This window comes from Malus sylvestris, chromosome 5, assembly GCF_916048215.2.
Source record: "Malus sylvestris chromosome 5, drMalSylv7.2, whole genome shotgun sequence".
NCBI lineage: Eukaryota > Viridiplantae > Streptophyta > Magnoliopsida > Rosales > Rosaceae > Malus > Malus sylvestris.
This window is the reverse complement of record NC_062264.1, coordinates 25,992,185-26,010,749: the sequence shown is the minus strand read 5'-3', so window position 1 is coordinate 26,010,749 and position 18,565 is coordinate 25,992,185. Positions and strand designations below refer to the sequence as shown.

Genomic DNA, 18,565 nt, shown 5'->3' with positions numbered 1-18,565 from the left:
ACTCTTATTGAAGTCCAAATGTTTCATAAAAAACAAAATATTATGTATTTCTCTAAAAAACACTTTAAAACTCGAAAAACATATATAACTTTTTCTGTCAAACGTATCGTAATTCTTCAAAAAAAAAAAAAAACGTTTTAGTCATTCCCCCAATTCTTAACAAACACGAAGTCAACGTCAAGGAGCACAATTATAAATTTTAACAAAAGTTTAATTAAATTGGGGTTACAAATTTCATTTTAAGGTGGCAAATTGGAAACAAATGACAAAACTTGTCTAGTTCCCACACTAATTAAATAATAATTTGAAGGTAGAAGAGAGAGACTTATTTTTTGCTCAGGACAACTTACTATCTAACAATAACAACGTAGCCATCACAAAGAGATTTAGTAGCTAGGGACGAATTTTAGGTTTGTATTCCACATGATATGTTTTAGGTTTATATTTTGGCACTGATGAATCATACAATGGTGGTTAAGGAAAGCTAAAATGTCTTTATGAGTTTTTCCGACTTTTGAAGTAACGAATTACCGTAACGAAGTTTACTGTTCAACCTTTTAAAAAAAAAAAAAAACAGTAACAGCCTGGCTCTTAAATTTATTAGTTTATTGCGCACTCTTGTTACTTTGATTGAATTGAAATTCTGTGTGGTGACCAAACTGATTTACAAATAGTTGCGGCAGCTGACTTGACTTGGAATAAGAGAGTCCGCAAATTCTGCATTACCCGCCACCAAGCTCTTCACCTTCTTCCTTTGTAAAGGACTCAGTCTTCACTCGCTTTCTCTTTTATGCTCAATTGGCTCACAAAAACCAAAGCCATAACAAAGTCATAGCCTTTTTTTTCTTCCTTCTCTGGGTAAGTGGCGAGAGAGAGAGCAGAGAGAAATATCATTTTAGTGGTTGAAGCTTTCAGGAGGTAGAATCCAAGAGTAGCCTTTTTTTCTTCTTCTGGGAAACTGGAGAGAGAGAGAGAGAGAGGGAGGAGGGAGAAATATCATTTTAGTGGTTGAAGCTTGGAGGAGGCAGAATCAAGAGGAGGAAGAAGAAGAAAAAGAAGATGGGGAATTGTTGGGGTTCTCCAGTTGAAAACCCAACACCAGTAACTACTGGTGATCTCAGTACAGGTAAAACCCACAGTTTTATATATATATATATATATATTTTTTTTTTTGTTGTTGTTTTCTTTCACTAGATTTAATAAATTTTTCGACTTTTGATTTGGGTTTTTGTTGTATTTGATTTTGTGGGACTAGATTTTGAGCAATGCCCATCATTAATTGAGCTGCAAATTGTGTTTATGAACTGTGTCATTGATTGACCAGTAATTACTAAATCATGAATATTGTGGCTATTGGATTTCAAGTTACTATAATTGGTTTCTGCTGGTATTTGTTTGGATTTCTAGGAAAAGTTGATGTTCTTTCTGCATGTCAAATGGGAAAAATGAAAAATCCATGGGTTTTAATTTGAATATTATTTTCTGACTTTGTGCTACTTCTTCAGTGGTCAGCAACTTATCTCAGACAACCAGTATTAACATCAGCAACTTATCTCAGACAACCAGTAATAACACATCTTCAGGGGAGTGTACTGTTTCTCGGAATAGCCAGTTCTCCGCTGCAAGCGGCGACGAGGCCAGTGCACATGGGCAGATCTTACCCACCCCAAACTTGAGGATCTTCAGTTTTTTGGAGTTGAAGGTTGCAACCAGAAACTTCAGACCAGATACAGTGCTTGGGGAAGGAGGTTTTGGGATGGTCTTCAAAGGCTGGCTCGAGGACAAGGCGCCGGCCAAGTCAGGAAAATCAACAGTTATCGCGGTGAAAAAATTGAGTTCTGAGAGCTTGCAAGGATTTGAGGAATGGCAGGTAAATTAGCTGCACTTGAGGGAATGAATATAACTGGTGATGCTCTCTTGTTTTATATTAGCAAGTGTTCAAGGAAATAAGATCTTAAGAGTTGCAGTTCTGATTAGATATGTTAATCGAAAGTGGAAAGTAAAATACTGATCCTTTACCAAAATTAAACAGTAAATAATTATTTTTGTAGCTACAATCACTGTGGTATCCACTGCCCCTTAGGAGGGCGGAGTGCCGATTGGTTAATGCAGCTGGTGCCCTGAGTCCACAACAATTTAAGGGAGATATTGAGTTCTATGGATGATAAAACAATGCCATGATATGCAATTTCTTCAAATTTGATTAGGTGATACTGTGGATTCTAGTTTGAATAAAAAAAAGGCTAAGTCAAGCGAGTTCTTTTCGCCAAACCCCCAAACTCAATCCATAATCTCTCTCCCGCATTCCTGGCATGATTGCACGTACACACATAAATATTAACATTTGGCAGACTTCTGGCCTGTTTTATCAGTCTTCTGGGAGTATAAGTTTGCAAGCAGTGTGTCAAGTCAGTTTAGTTAATGCATTGTATTCTTATCCGAGTATTCTTTGCTGGTGCAGTCAGAGGTGAATTTCTTAGGGCGACTATCTCATCCTAATCTTGTAAAGCTATTCGGATACTGTTGGGAGGATAAAGAGCTGCTGCTTGTCTATGAGTTCATGTCAAAGGGTAGCTTGGAAAACCATCTATTTGGAAGTAAGTAAATAAGCATAAATAAGTTTCAAACATTACAAGTTATACATGCGCATCTTCCTGTGTGCAGGCATATGGTGTTTGCAAATATAGCAAGTTCGTTCTTCACCTGACACTTCATGTTTTCTACTTTTGCAGGGGGATCGGCTGTTCAACCACTTCCATGGGATACACGGATTAAAGTTGCAATAGGAGCTGCTCGAGGCCTGGAATTCTTGCATACATCAGAGAAGCAAGTTATCTATAGAGATTTCAAAGCTTCAAATATACTTCTTGACGGGGTAAAATTCTATTTGATTTATGAACAGTTATCAAGAATTAAGCTAAGAAACGCTTATATGTTTCATTTTCTTACCATCAAAGTGCTTCTCCGATTGCTCAAGAGATATTTTTTCATATGTTCAAACCTTACCCATGCCACATACTCATTTTTATCCAACATATTGTTGAAATCATTTCTAATTCAAAAGTAGTTGATTGAAAAAACAAAAGAAGACAAATTAGACTTATATTTTACTTTTTGTTGTACTGCAGTCATATACTGCCAAGATATCCGACTTTGGCTTGGCAAAAATGGGTCCTTCAGCAAGTCAATCGCACGTGACAACACGGGTTATGGGTACATATGGTTATGCTGCTCCTGAGTATGTTGCCACAGGTAATTCTATATAACTTATTGTGGGATCCTAACACCAATTGGTGGAAAGGGTCAACTTTTTGATGCTGGATTGGCAAAGATTTAGGCCAATTACAAAATTCAAGTTCAAGCCATGACATTCCTCGTACCATGCTTAATTTTACAGGTCATCTGTATGTGAAGAGCGACGTGTATGGTTTTGGTGTTGTTTTGATCGAGATATTGACCGGCTTGAGGGCCCTTGATACACATCGTCCAAGTGGAAAACAGAATTTAGTAGACTGGATAAAACCATTTCTTTCAGACAAAAGAAAACTGAAAGGCATTATGGATCCCCAGCTGCAGGGAAGATATCCTTCCAAAGCTGCCTTTCGAATTTCTCTTCTTGCTCTAAAATGCATCGAATCTGAACACAGAAACAGGCCATCAATGAAGGATGTCGTGGAGGAATTGGAACGGATAGAATCTGCTAATGAACTTACAAGGGAACCAAGGCCTCGTTCTACTCATCCTATGACTCATCGACAAGGCCAGAAGCCGTTGCATCATCGCTCTCCACTTCACCCCAGGCAAGACGGATCTCAAAGCTACCAACAGTCACACCAGGTTCGAGTGAAGTAACTCTAGCACGACTGCTGTCAGGAAATATTGTGTCAAAAAGTTTCGATTTGTTCATGTATGTATCTCCTGGGAGTTTAGATTAAGCTTATTGTTGTGTTAAACCGGGTGTGTTCTGTTAGCTGTGACACTGTAATTATTGTTTCGCTTCGGTAATTAAGCTTCAAAACTTGTAAGCAGAGTAATTAGTTGTGATTTTTCTGGAAGGGAAATTTAACCTTCTATTTTGTTATCAAGTTTAAAGATTCAAGGACAAAATATTTTACTGTCAGTTTACCTTTTGTAGTTTAAATTTGAAATGTTGGTATTACAGCAACTTCAGCGCAAATCATGTAAAACATAGAGACGTTACATTAATTTTATAACAGTGATGTTTACACTAGTTGTTATTAGAATGCTACCTTGAGTTATAAATTTAAAATAAGCGTAAACGTAAGGACTAGTTCATAATTCGAGGAGTACAATGGACGAAGTCAACACAAATATAACACGAGTATAGCCTGTTTTAAGGGACTTGGACTGTCTACCCTCTTATTTCGGTGCCCTCCTCATGCCCTTCTGTTTGTGTGGTCACGGTTAAGCCACGTCAACGTTTTATATTACTATTTCTTTTTGTTTTATTATTTTTATAAAAAAACAATATAAAATGTTGACGTGGCTTAACCGTGACCACACAAAACAGGGGGCACGGGAAGGGCACCGAAATGGGAGGGCAGACAATCCAAGTCCCGTTTTAAGTGTGTCATGCATGACACACAAGTGATATTTGCTACTTAAATAGATTCTCCCACTTTATGATTTAGACTAGATATTGGTTAGTCATCTGAAACATTGTCACGCGATTAACTTTTGTATCCCATCAGTACACATATGATGTTCATTTAGTGCCCAATCAATTATATGTTTTTTTTTAATCGGATTCAATTTATTAGTACAATGACACGCACAATCCTTCAAATCCTTCATATCTTGTAGTGCAGTTGCATACTGTCAAGATATTTGACTTTGACTTGGCCAAGATGAATCATTCAACTAGTTAATCGTACGTGAGTCGTGACAACGCGGTACATATAATTATATTGCTTTCAAGTATGTTCCCACGTATAATTGTACGTAGCCTATGGAATTTGAGGACTCCTAATAACACCAATTGTTGGTAAGGGTCAAATTTTTAACATCGGTTCTCGTTCTACTCATCATATGGCTCATCTTTAAGGCTAGAAGCCGTCCCATTTTTAATCATTTGGTGCCGTGCTTGTCCCACTTTAAACGAGTCGTAATCGTGCTGGATTCGTATTGGTGCGATCCTTGTACAACTTGAAATATAAATAAGAAATGTCTTTTTATCAAATACTTTGAAATGTTATGCTGTTAGATTTTCCTTTTGAACTACTAAGTTGTTTATGCCTATATATTAAATATCTAACTCAAATTATAGGTCACAAACTATACACGTGACGAATATAAAAATTAAAATTAAGAGGTATAATTGCCTAAATGTTGTAAAATTGACGGTGTGTGCAGCGTCCTCGAAGCAGTAATGATGCTTTCCATTTATAATCTAAAATAATAAGATTATAAAAATAGCTCTATCTATTCTCTCATCTCTTTTTCCTCTCTCGCCTTCTGGCTTCTCTCTTCCGTTATTTTCTTTTCTTTATTCTCTTCGTATCTCCTTTGATTTATAGGCAAAGCAGGAGCACCAAAAGTAAGTAGTGGCTGCTCCTAGTGGAAGGACATGTAGAGTGGGATGAGTGGGATATAGTGGGTTGGCCATCAACACACGTTGAATGGCTCGTAATATTATAACACTAAAAAATGTTTAAAAATTAAAGGGTAAATCGGCGAAAACATCAAATTGAAAAAAGGCAGGACGGCGTGTCGTCGAGTGAATGGGAATTCAGAAATAGAGGCGACGATCTCTCTCTTTCTGTCTCTCTGTCTGTACATCGGCAATGGAAGTTCTTCCGAGAACGTCAGCTAGCTTCGCTTCTCTGCTTATCCTCTGCATCTCATTGGTACCAAGTTTACTTTCTCTGTGATTTTCTAGGGTTTTTTGTTTCTATGGCGGATCGATTTCCATAACTTACACTCGTAGATCCCTCTTTATTATGCATATAATCCGCAAATTATTCATCTAATTGTATTAGTCGAGACCGATAGCTCAGATTCTGCTGCATTGTCTGATTGACTGATTAATGCTAATCTCGGTTTAGTGATTAGTGTTTGCCCGTTAGATCATTCATTTATTTGAGCAGTTTCTGGTTATGCATCAATTAATTTCAGATTCGGTATTAAGTTCTGCTTTTGATGAATCAATTAATTCAGGTTGCCTTCCACTGTGACCTAGTTGGAGCAGATGTATCTGATGCTACAACGCGGTATGTCCCGCTTTGTTCTTGGTTTTACGGAATTGCTTCTGTTTGTTTTGTTCCAATTTTTTGTACTCTTATTGTTTTAATTATTGTTGGTGATTTTAATTCAGACAAAGAGATATCAGTAAATACCGATCGCTCTGTGATTGCGAGCAATGTCGAGATAGCAAGGTTTGTATCCCGTCTTTCCTCATTTAATGTTCATTTAGTAACTATGCATTTGTGGTGATGCTAGTTTAGTTGTACCAGTCTGTAGGAAACACACATGTTTAGTCGCCTATGTTCGTTTTGCTTTCATGGCCTTGCATCCAGTTGTGTTATATTTTTTATTTGTTGAGAGAGTTCTTAGTTTGGAAACATTTGGGGCCATTTAGAAAAGGACAACGAAATGGAACCTAAGTTGGGAATTATAGTTTCTGCATAGCTGTTCTCGGAGTTAGTTATATAGATTACTAGATATTTATTTTATGAGAAAAGTTATCCTTTGTGATTTTTCTTGATGATCTAGGAAAATACATTACACAGAAGGATATTTCCGAAGGAATTGTATTTGATCTACAATCGTTTAAGTTACCTTACTGGGTTGCTATATGAGAGATAGATTGATCGCTGAAGTGATATAGAATGACTGGTAGAATTCAAATGATTGTTAGAGTAGAGTAGATTGATCGCTGAAGTAATATGTATCCGTGACTGACACCCACAAACCCTTCATTCATATGTTTATCTTTATCATCAATTAAAGTGGCTATGTAAACGTCTCATATTGCCAAATCTTTACCATATGCTGGCTGAGCAGGGAGAGGGTGCATCTTCTGTCATTGGAGCCAGCACTCTTCCAGATGAAAAGGTAATTGATAACGGGTACTTTTTCTTTATGTTTGGAGTATATGCCATTGGTACTCATGTCTTTTATCCTATCCTGAACAGAATATTGACATAATTGCAACATACAGCAACAATCTTGGAGCTGTGCAAATTAGTAGGGTTAGAATGGGGGACCTATCTGCTTCCTGGGTCTTGGAAAATCCTATTGATGGAAAGCAGGAACATCCAAAGAGTTTTCAGGTATTGAATATTCAGTTTCTAATCATAGCTGAAGAAAATGAACGTCACACAGATTGAAATTTCACAACTTCTATGTATCTATTTGTCACAGGCTCTTAGTTGAATTGGATTGGAGTTGTATGTTCTAGATAGAAACAAGATAGGAAATTAACTTAGTTAATGCTACTTTCCAGATGGTGGAGGATTCATCTCAATCTGGAATGATATTTGAAGAAAAGACTCAGCATCCTACAGATGATCATCAATCTGGAGAAGGTGAACTCCCATATCCTCGTCTATCATCAATGAGCCCAGTGAAGCTCAAGCGTCGGGTGAATTGTCAAATGCTTCTTGTTTTACTTCACTCTATTCATTTTGTTCAGTTGGGTTTGAATTCTGAACGTTTTCCTGGCCCATTAGGTAATGAGGCAAGAAAGGAGGAATCTTCGGACCGCAGAGTTGATAGGAAAAGATACAGAAGCTAATAACCAGATGGCTGCAGCAGCAATTGAACGATCAAATGACTTTGACCCCCTAGTCAAGGGAAAGTACAGCATATGGAGGAGTGATTATGAAAGCCCAAATTCTGATTCAACCTTGAAACTTATGCAGGACCAGATCATAATGGCCAAAGCTTACGCAAACATTGCCAAGTCTAAGAATGAAACCGATCTTTTTAATTCTCTCATGAAACACCTTAAACTCAGTCAGCATGCTATTGGAGAAGCAAGTTCAGACCTTGAGCTTCATTCAAGGTTTTTCTATTCCTTATCTGCTTGGAAGCTTACCAGGGTCAGTTTTGATTTTTCATGCAGAGTTTTTATTTCGTTTCTTTTTTCTTTTACCAGTGCATTTAATCGAGCAAAAGCAATGGGCCGTGTTCTCTCCGCGGCGAAGGACAAACTATATGACTGCCTCACTGTGGAAAGGAAGTTAAGAGCCATGCTTCAGTCAACTGAAGAGAAAGTAAATGATTTGAAGAAAAAGAGTGCATTCTTGATTCAGCTTGCTGCAAAAATAGTCCCTAAACCGTTACATTGCCTTCCTCTACAACTTGCATCTGACTATTTCTTGTTGGGTTATCATAATAGAGAGGATGCGAACAAAGAAAAGCTTGAGGATCCTTCTCTCTACCACTATGCCATATTTTCTGATAATGTTTTAGCAACATCAGTGGTTGTTAATTCTACCGTAGTGCATGCGAAGGAACCCAACAAGCATGTTTTTCATGTAGTCACTGACAAACTAAATTATGCTGCTATGAGAATGTGGTTTATTGTCAACCCTCCTGCAGGAGGAGCAACAGTCCAGGTTGAAAACATTGATGATTTCAAGTGGCTGAATTCTTCTTCGTGTTCTGTTCTCCGTCAACTTGAATCTGCCAGACTTCAAGAATATTATTTCAAGGCAAATGATCCTTCTTCCCTCTCTATTGGTTCTGACCATCTCAAATATCGGAATCCAAAATATTTGTCCCTGCTGAATCATCTGAGATTCTATCTTCCTGATGTTTACCCGAAGCTGGATAAGATCCTATTTCTGGATGATGATATTGTCATTCAGAAGGATTTGACACCTCTTTGGTCTGTTGATCTTCAAGGGAATGTAAATGGTGCAGTAGAGACCTGTAAAGAGAGCTTCCATCGGTATGATAAATATCTCAACTTCTCAAATCCATTAATCTCTGCGAACTTCGATCCCCATGCTTGTGGCTGGGCATATGGCATGAATATCTTCGACTTGAAGGAGTGGAGGAAGCGAAACATCACTGGAATATATCATCGTTGGCAAGACATGGTAAAATTCATCACCTGTTCCGTTCTTCCCATTATTTTCCATTTTTCATTCCCAAGTTCTTAAGATATTCCCAATTAAGAAACTGTAACCGATGGAAGAACTGTTTTGCAGAATGAGGATAGAACTCTTTGGAAACTTGGGACATTGCCACCAGGACTTATAACTTTTTACAACCTGACCTATCCGCTGGATCGGGGTTGGCATGCGTTGGGACTCGGCTATGACCCGGCCCTCAACCAAACAGCGATAAAGAACGCAGCTGTGATCCATTACAATGGAAACTACAAGCCATGGTTGGATCTAGCTATTTCAAAATACAAGGCATACTGGTCAAAATATGTAATGTTTGATAACCCTTACCTTCGACTTTGTAGAATCAGTGAATAAAAACCTACCCTCCCCTCACCACACACACACGCTCTTGTAATATTCGTCGTTGTCGGAAGAAATGGAAATTCGAAGTTCTTTATTTCGTTCAGAGACGTTGCCATTGTAGCCTAGGAAGAGCAGTAAGATGTTTTTGCAGATTGGAAACTGTACTTGTTATTTTGGAGTGCTACTAACAGCTTCCAAAAACTAATCCATAGTCTCGAGTGTGAAAAATTGCCGAAAATCATATTAAGAAATACACTTTTTATCAAATGCTTGTTGATGGTTACGGCGGTTCTCTTTTCTGTTGTTTCTATGCTGGCTGCTGAACGTAAATAGTCATTTTTCTCCCCTTTTTTCTGTTGATACAAATGAGATTGGGGGAGGGGGAAATCGAACACAGGATCGCTGTTACGAATTCACTAATATTATAGAACATATATATATATATGTATGTATATATATAATTTATCATGACCGTTACACTCATTGAAAGGCGGTGCATAGAAGCCTGATCAAGACCGGTTTCGAATCCTGCACTTCCGTGGCGAACTCCGCCATGGATTTTTACGTCAAAGCAGGGGAATTGGGTTCTGCATTGTGTGTTTTTGAGCATGAGTCATATCTTCCGCAGAACGTTGTTCTTGCCAAGGCTGTATGTCTTTTTTCAACGGCATGAGGAGCAGAGAATATTGTGGTTTGTGGGTGCCTTGATGAGGGTGATTTGGCACCTGGGTTGTAGTGGTTTAACAATGCTGGGGCTTCTGCTGATGGGTTTCAATTTCAACCTAATAACTCTACTTTGGTGCTTGTAATCCAAGCTTGTCGCTGCCTCGGAGCTAAGTGCAAGGGGCTGGCGGTGCATGGTTATGTGATTCGAGGCGGGTTTTGCTTTGTATCTTTGGTTCAGAACTCTTCGTTGAGTCTGTATGCAGAAGAAGGTGACATGGACAGCGTGCGGAACTTGGTTGATGAAACACGTGAGTGAGATGTTGTCTCTTCGAGTGTGATGATTGGTGGCTTTGAGTGTTGTGAGGAAGCTCGAATTGGGATGCAGATGTTCCGAAAGATGGTATCTGAGCTTGGCATTGGACCGGATGGTGTTACTATGGTCAGTGTTCTTAAAGCATGCACTAATTTGAAGGGCTTGACCATGGGAACGGCGGTCCACGGGTTGGTAATCTGTAGAGGTCTAGATTGTGATATGTTTGTTGGAAACTCTTTGATCGACATGTATACCAAGTGCAGCGATGCAGATTCTGCACTAAAAGTTTTCGAGGCAATGCCGGGAAGGAATAAGGTCTCGTGGAGTTCTATTTTATCTGGATTTGTGTTTAACGAGAAACATTTGGAGGCCCTGTCTCTGTTTTTTCTCTATGGAGAAGGAAGGAATTGACGCGGACGAAGTGACTCTTGTGAATGTTCTTCAAACATCTGACATTTGGGCTTGATTCATTGCAAGTCAGTGCACTGCATAACAATCAGATCGGGATACGAATCAAACGAATTGCTCCTAAATTCTCTCATGGATGCTTATGCAAAGTGCAACGATGTTGAACTTGCATGGAAGCTTTTCAGAGGGATGAAGAAAAGAGATGTGGTTTCGTGGAGCAATATGATTGGAGGTTTTGCCAGTTGTGGCAGACCTGATGAAGCAATTGCGGTCTTCAATTAGATGATGAGGCTGCAGGAACAAGATTGGAAGCCCAATAGATTGCCGTCATCTATGTTTTTGACGCTTGTTCAGCTTCAGTTGAATTGAAGAGGTCGAATTGGGCTCATGGAATTGCTATTAGAAGAGGTTTGGCAGCACAAGTAGCCATCAGAACTGCAATTGTTGACATGTACTCGAAATGTGGGGCAATAGGAGAATCAAGAAAGGCAAAAGGTCGTACCCAGTGCACAAGGCTCCCGCTTTACGCAGGGTCTGGGAGAGGTGAATGTCGGCTAGCCTTACCCCCATTTATGGAGAGGCTGCTCCCAAGGCATTTGGACAAATTTGTGAAGAAAAAAAAAACATTGTGTAATTGAGTGCCATGATAGCTGCGTGTGGAATGAATGGTCTTGGCCATGAAGCGCTATCTTTGCTTGCAGAAATGAAGCTGTATGGTTTGAAACCAAATGCAGTGACCATTCTGTCTCTGCTATCTGCATGTAGCCATGGAGGTTTAATCGAAGAGGGTCGTTCCTTGTTCGCTTCAATGGTTCAAAATCACGAAGTTGAACGAAGATTGGAACATTACACTTGTGTAGTTGACATGTTGAGTCGAGCAGGAAAGCTTGTAACAGCAATGGAATTTATAAGAAAAGTCCCGGAAAGTTTGATGGCCTCCGGAACAAGTAATGCTTGGGGTGCATTATTGAGTGCTTGCATGTGGAATTTTTCGGGTTGACAGGCCAAGGGTCCACTCCAACAACACCGATACTGTCCCCACTTAACCACCTGCACAATCCTCAGGTGTGGGGTTTTATCACAAAAGGCCTCGGTGTTAGTTAGAGTGGGGTAATTCTATTTAAATTGCTTTGCTTTCCTTCCTCTAGCCGATGTGGGACAAACAGAGGGTTCCAACACTCCCCTGCACGTGAGACCTCATTTATGGGTTACACGTGAAAATCCACATCGGTGTGCACCATTTCAAAAAGTTTACTTGTCCTCGACATTGAGTTACCAAAAGGTAGTCTAGTAAACTTAGAAAATTGACAAGTATCACAAGTAAAATGTGATTTACAAAAATTTGGAAACAATTTAAACAAGATAACTTCAGAGGGGTGAGCTAATCTCTTATGCCAAAGTTGGTTTTCATCTATGGACTTCGATTGAACTTGAAGAGCCTGAGTAAAACAGGCGTTCTTGCACAGGTAGTAAAGTCCATTTATGAAGACCCCTTCACCAATCATCTTCATGGTGAGAACATCCTGAAACATCACGTTATTTCGTGAGAAAATGGCATGGTAGTTTAGGGTGTTTGTGATCTTTCCAATTGACAGAAGTTGGAAGGGAAATGTTGGTACATATAAGGCAGTGGAAGGTGTTTTGTGTGAGAGTAAGTTTATTTCTCATTTTCCCAAAACTAAAACAGTTTTTCCATTTGCAACAGACACATTTGTGGGATTTGAAAAGCGTTTAAAATGATGCAAATTTGTGATTTTGTTTGTCATATGATATGTGGCTCCTGAATCAATTATCCAACAATCATTTTCAGTACTAGTTAACAAGGCAGTAGTGAATGCTTTGAGTATACTTGGTGCTTCATCCCGTGAAACTTTCTCATTTCCAGCAAGAAAGCCGGCAAACTGTCCCAACATGGCTGCATGATTGTTCTCTTCATTTCCTTGAGCTTGTGAACCTCCTCCGTGTCCCTTGCTTTGAAGATAAGCTGCAAACTCATTGATAAGAGACAATGAATTGGCAGTGAACTCCATGGATCCTTATGAGACAATAGAGGGATAAGCATTAGCAAGTTGGGCCTTATACTGAGGTTGAAATTGTTGTAAGGACCTTGGTTTCATTTTTCCATATTTGCTGAACTTAGGCTTAAGTTCAGGATGAAGTTCCCAACACTTGTCTTCCACATGACCAACGCCATTGCAATATTTGTATTTCAGGTGTGGATTTCTACCTTTGTACACCTTAGCCTCTAAGGTCTTGTAATTTGAGGCGTATGCATGAGTCTCAATCAATCTCGAGTTGTGCTCAACATTCATCACTTTCTTCCTTGCTTCTTCTCGTTGGATAGTTGCATAGACATTGTTGAAGGTGGGAAGCTCTTGACTCATCAAGACGTGACTCCTTAGATCCTCGTACTCGGAGTTCAAACTCCCCAACAGCTGGTAGATTATGTCTTCCTCGGCTTATTTTAGGAGAATGACAGGATCTGTGGTATGTGGAAAGTATACATCCAACTCATTCCCACATAGCCTTGAGGTGTCCAATGTGTTGAACAAATGCTTTCCCTTCTTGTTGGGCACTGGCAATGTCATTCTTAAGTTGAAAGACACATGTATAGTTGTTTTAATTTCCATACATATCTTGCAAGGCTTTCCAAATCTCACATGAAGAATTGTAGTAACTAAAAATCTTAGCAACATGTTTCTCCATGGTGTTGAGCAGCAAGGACATGACAAGTTGATCCTTGCAAAGCCATACACCATATGTAGAGGAAGAGATGTCTAGAGCTTCCACACTTCCATTTACAAACCCTAATTTCCCTTTGCCTTCGAGAGCAAGAGACATAGCTCGAGACCAAGGGAGATAATTAAACTCATTCAAGAGAACTGAACACAAACGTTGATTGGTGTTGACCTCTACATCTGAGAAATTTGAAGGAGAGGTATGCGAGATACAAAGGCGGATCCATATAGGGACCCTCCGGAAGCTTGAAGAACACTTGTGATCGACCTTTGGGACCCTCCAAAAATTTGGACAAGTGCAGAGGGAATCTATTAAGGGACCTGGGTGGTCTTAGACCACCCAGAAGCTGGGATAATTTTTTTGAGGACCTCCGAAGATCACCCAAGTCTGGGAATAAGGTGGAGGAGAATAGGAGTGGAGTTGCAGAGTATTCTGGAACTTCTGGTATTCTGCAAACCAGAAGGAAGAAAGAAGAAGACGACTACTTTTTATTCAAATGACTTAGGAAAATGGTGCGTTTGATGTATGGTTTGAAAGCAAAAGTAAAACAGTGCGTTCAATACAATGTTCTTTAATATATAGTTTTTGCAATTTTTTATCAAAAAAATATTGTTCAACTTTCAAACAGAGTTAGAACTTTTCCAATTCCATTTCTAACTCCTAATTGGCTAATCCCATTCTCCAGTCACTTCCCCACCCAACTGAAGGCCACCCATCTGCACAACCCCTCAATCTTAAAATTCTACTTCTGCCATTGGGTGCAATGGAGGGGCTTGTTGCCTCCATGGATGTTCAGGTAGCAGTGCTTAAAATGAAGAAGAAGAGGTTTTTAATTTTTATTTTTAAAAGACCTAACCAAACCAACCACGTTTTTTAGCTAGGTCATTATAAAAAATTTAAAAACTAAAATATCTCTGCTTTCTCTACAGAGCCTGAGAACCCCGATCTTGTCTAGTAGTCCAAAATTATATTTAAAAACTCGCAGCCCCAATCATCGCAACCTTCCAACTTTAAACCCAAGTTACCCTATCCCCCACCACCATTTGCCGTTCTACTGCCTTCAGCTGCCTAATTTTATTTCTTCCAAATTCATATAAGTTTTTTAATCATAGGCTCTAGTCCCAACTCCCAATTGATAATATATATGTTACATTAACAAAATTTATCTTTGTAGAGTCACTAATTGCTTTATGTTGCTAAGGAGAATTTGTTGGTTTTATTACCCTTAAGATTAATCTTGATTTATTCAATGAACCAAATTCAATATAAAATAATGATATAGAACTAAATTAGTCTAATATTTTTTTTGAACTTTTATCTTGGACCCCCTGGTCTTGAAATCTTGGATCCGCCCCTGGCGAGATGTCAATCTTCTTCAGCCATGGCTTAAGATTGAAGGAAAGATGCAGCGGAAAAAAAATGGCAAAAGGCAGGTTAAAAAACCTACTCTGATATCATGTGGAATTTTTCAGGTTGACTAGCCGAGGGTCCACTCCAAAAACACCGATACCGTCCTCACTTAACCACCTGCACAATCCTCAGGTGTGGGGTTTTATCACAAAATGTCTCGGTGTTAGTTAGAGTGGGGTAATTATATTTAAATTGCTTTGATTTCCTTCCCTTAGCGGACGTGGGACAAACAAGGTGTTCCAACATTGTAGAAGTTATAGGAACAACGAAGTTGGTTTAGAAGTTGCCTCTCGTGTCCCTGAGTTGGAGTCTGAAAACTCAGCCGGGTACTTACTGGCGTTGAGTATTTATGCAGTGAATAGGCTGTGGATTGATGCAGCGAGTATGAGAAGGCTGGTGAAGGAAAGAAGGGTGAGTGTTGTGGCTGGTTACAGCTTAGTGCATGTTGGTAACAAGGCATGTAGATTTGTTGCTGGTGACGATAATTCCCACTCTAAATCCGTTTCACCCTCTCATGGAAATACGCATTCGATGCTCGAGATGCTGCATACCTGCATGATCAAGACCGACAGCAGGATGTTTTCTAAAATTTCAACTTAATCGAACAAAGTTCGTTAGTCAGTTACTTGTCGTGACTAGGATTGATGGTGTAGGTTCAGTGTCAAAAATTGAAAAAACTTTAGGGAGAACCCTATGACATAGGTGATAGGATTTTTATCACCTGCAAAAGTAGAGATAAAAACACTAAAAAAATACTTGCAATAGAACAAGGTAGTTGTAGTACAAACGGCTCAAGTAAGGTCGTTTTCCACAGGGATTGAATGAATAATTTGTATTTAAACTGATTCTTAATTAATTATTTAGAACAAAGTTCCGAAAAGGTTGATTTTGTGACTTAAAATAATAAAAACGAATTTAAATTAAAAACAATTAAATAAATCAACTAGAAACCAATTTAAAGAAAATCAATTTGTAAAAGCCCTAGTGTTTTTTCCGTCACCTTAACAATCTTATGTAGTTCTTCCAATTACTTATGAATTACCCATGCATATTTTGAAGGTTAGGTTTTCCTAATATATATCCTACTTGAAAGCTTTAACATAGAATGTATATCTAACATACAATCTGTCCGGACGTTTGGATCAAATATGAACATGAAAGATTCATTATGTTTTATGAAAACCCTTCGAAAAACCATGCAACCCTTAAGACGTGGTGTTCATCCTAAGTGAAATTACAATTATTAACCACAAGAAGCTAGCGCCAATTTCAGGGAACCTTCCGACCAAAATTGAATCAAATTACTTTTTTAAATATCCTAATGGTCGCAAATCACTAAGACACTTAGATAGTTTAAAATGGTGATTAATAATTCAAAATATGCATGCATAATATCATAAGTGAATTGAAAATAAACTACATATTCTTGCTAAGGTTCGTGGCCTCGCCCTAGCAAAAGAAACTAGCGACGAACAATCATAAAATAAAATATTATTAAAAATATGTATAGAAAACACCTTGAAAATAAACTTGAATCTTCAAATCCTAGCAAAGTATTGATATGTGCATTCTCTTCCTCTCCTCCTCTAAACCCTAATGGCTAAAAAGCCTTATTTATACTACTAGAAAATAAAACCCTACCTAGAAAAGGACTTAGAATAATACTAGGAACCAAATAAATTAGGAAACATAATCCTAAATTGACTAGTAAAATTCGCCCAAAATCTGCATAGCCTCAAAACAGCCATATTTCTAGATCTTCAGGGTTCCAAAACAGGCCTAAAATGGCTAGAATTAAAGATTGAGATGTCCCGAACATAATTGCAAAAGGCCTCGAACCCAAAAGACATCATTTTAGATGCCAAAAAGCCCAAAGCAGTCCAAAACGTCAGTTTGACAGCACTGCGAGCTGCTCTTTTATTTCATCGTTATAATAAACTGCTTGGTAGAAAACTATAAAACTTTGACACAAACAAGTCAACATACTCATGAACATCTTCTAATTGGAATCACTCCAAAATTCATCCGTTTGACTACTTTTTGCTCCAGAGGATGTCGAATGTCCTACATTGAAAATACATAATAAAGTATCAAAGTTCACACAAAATAACCAATACATTAATACTAAGATTAGGGTAAAATACATATATAATATCGACTCATCAATACTCTACGCTACATCTTTATATTTCTACCAATAGTTTCCGGGAAACGAAAGACGTAGGACGGTATATGGGACTTGTTTTCGTATGACCTCTAACGCGAAAATGTGGACGATGCATGATGACTTTTTGGAAATGAAATACAGTTTTTTGTACACAAATCACTTAGTTGTGCGTATAAGGGGCATTCAAATGCCATTGGAAGTCTCCTTATAACATTGTTCCTATACGGTTGAGAGATAGGTAACAACCTAACTTGACAAATATATATATATAGAACGGTGACTCATTCTAACAGGGTAATTTTTATATCATTTAGCAATGGTAAAAATCAAATACCATTGCTGAATTGAAAAAAATTATATATCAACAGCATAAAACTTAAATATTGATGACGTAACAAACAAATGACAACAATATGATAAAAGATCGATCATTTTAGAGTAAAAACAAAAAACACAACACACAAAGAAGAGAAACATTCGGAGGAAAGGAAAGAAAAGAGGAAAGGAAGACAGAAAAGAAAGAAGAGATATGCTGGATAAAATACTAGTGAGACAGGCTAGAGAAAATAGAGAAAATAATGAGAGTTATTTTATATTCCTATTATTTCAGATAATGAAATAAAGTACTATTGCTGCCTCGAGGACGTAGTCACACTTCTCAAACCTCGTAAATATTATGTCTTATTTACTTTATATTTCACTACACACATATCCTCAATTTCATAACAAAAATCTTGTAAAGAAATCGTATAGTGTCCTCATCTGTAGTATTCATCCATTATGATTCTCTTTCTGTGGGTACATTGTGCATTAAGTAAGAGGAATGTTACCTGAACCACGTTTATGCTTAATATGGGCTGCGATTTGTACGGGTGGAAATAAACTTTGCCAATATGTAACCGGTGTCTCACGTTCGTGGCATATGACGTAGCAAAGACATACAACGTTGCAGGCTTCTTGTGTGGGCGCGTCAAGGGTCGCATAGTCTCTCGCGTGTATACCTTCCATCTTTTTAATGGTAGTTTGTTTACAGATTTAAGTAATTACCTTCTTTTTTTTTTTTTTTTTTTTAGCAACGATATGGTATTTCATCGATTAAGTGTTCAGAGAACAGCAGCAATTAAAAAGAAACAGGAGAAGCTCCTGCTACATCAATGAACTATTGTTCGACAACAATATATCAATAATAACATCCAGTGGTTCCTCGAACCAAGTGCAGTTGCTTGGGGAGGACAGGAGAAAACAAGCAAGGCGGTGAGCAGCTTCATTGGCTTGGCGACGCGCATGGGAAGTAGAAGCTCCAGTGACCCCTGGCAGCAAAACCTTCGAATCCTCAATGATGTGGTAATTACCTTAAAACGCGATGTCGTAGCAATTAGAGCATTGTCGACGTCGTACCGTCGTCCCTCAAGCAAGGCT

At 38.4% G+C, this 18,565-nt stretch overlaps 2 protein-coding genes across 3 annotated transcripts; both read left to right on the top strand.

Moving 5' to 3' along the window:
• The first annotated feature begins 680 nt into the window (after positions 1-680).
• On the top strand, positions 681-4,120 carry LOC126621303 (probable serine/threonine-protein kinase PIX13). Its single transcript, XM_050289727.1, has 6 exons — positions 681-1,126; positions 1,506-1,870; positions 2,462-2,597; positions 2,733-2,875; positions 3,129-3,252; positions 3,398-4,120. The coding sequence occupies exons 1-6, from the start codon at positions 1,060-1,062 to the stop codon at positions 3,850-3,852; spliced, it is 1,290 nt and encodes a 429-aa protein (XP_050145684.1). The 5' UTR covers positions 681-1,059; the 3' UTR covers positions 3,853-4,120.
• A 1,484-nt stretch (positions 4,121-5,604) lies between these two features.
• On the top strand, positions 5,605-9,710 carry LOC126621295 (probable galacturonosyltransferase 3). 2 transcript variants are annotated; one of them, XM_050289721.1, is made up of 9 exons: positions 5,605-5,867; positions 6,178-6,230; positions 6,335-6,395; positions 7,024-7,074; positions 7,181-7,292; positions 7,466-7,603; positions 7,692-8,026; positions 8,120-9,068; positions 9,180-9,710. In XM_050289721.1, the coding sequence occupies exons 2-9, from the start codon at positions 6,209-6,211 to the stop codon at positions 9,453-9,455; spliced, it is 1,944 nt and encodes a 647-aa protein (XP_050145678.1). In that variant the 5' UTR covers positions 5,605-5,867; positions 6,178-6,208; the 3' UTR covers positions 9,456-9,710. The 2 variants fall into 2 exon arrangements, with proteins under 2 accessions (XP_050145678.1, XP_050145677.1); XM_050289720.1 differs by having other exon boundaries at positions 5,606-5,867; positions 7,155-7,292.
• Positions 9,711-18,565: the final 8,855 nt, after the last annotated feature.

What these genes read in the sequence shown, in the direction of transcription:
- LOC126621303 (XM_050289727.1), top strand. Translation starts at nt 1,060, where the DNA reads ATGGGGAATTGTTGGGGTTCTCCAGTTGAAAACCCAACACCAGTAACT. An exon ending in AAGGATTTGAGGAATGGCAG is followed by an intron (nt 1,871 to 2,461) that starts GTAAATTAGCTG and finishes TTGCTGGTGCAG; the next exon opens with TCAGAGGTGAATTTCTTAGG. An exon ending in GGAAAACCATCTATTTGGAA is followed by an intron (nt 2,598 to 2,732) that starts GTAAGTAAATAA and finishes CTACTTTTGCAG; the next exon opens with GGGGATCGGCTGTTCAACCA.
- LOC126621295 (XM_050289720.1), top strand. Translation starts at nt 5,805, where the DNA reads ATGGAAGTTCTTCCGAGAACGTCAGCTAGCTTCGCTTCTCTGCTTATC. An exon ending in CAGTGAAGCTCAAGCGTCGG is followed by an intron (nt 7,604 to 7,691) that starts GTGAATTGTCAA and finishes CTGGCCCATTAG; the next exon opens with GTAATGAGGCAAGAAAGGAG. An exon ending in GACCTTGAGCTTCATTCAAG is followed by an intron (nt 8,027 to 8,119) that starts GTTTTTCTATTC and finishes TTCTTTTACCAG; the next exon opens with TGCATTTAATCGAGCAAAAG.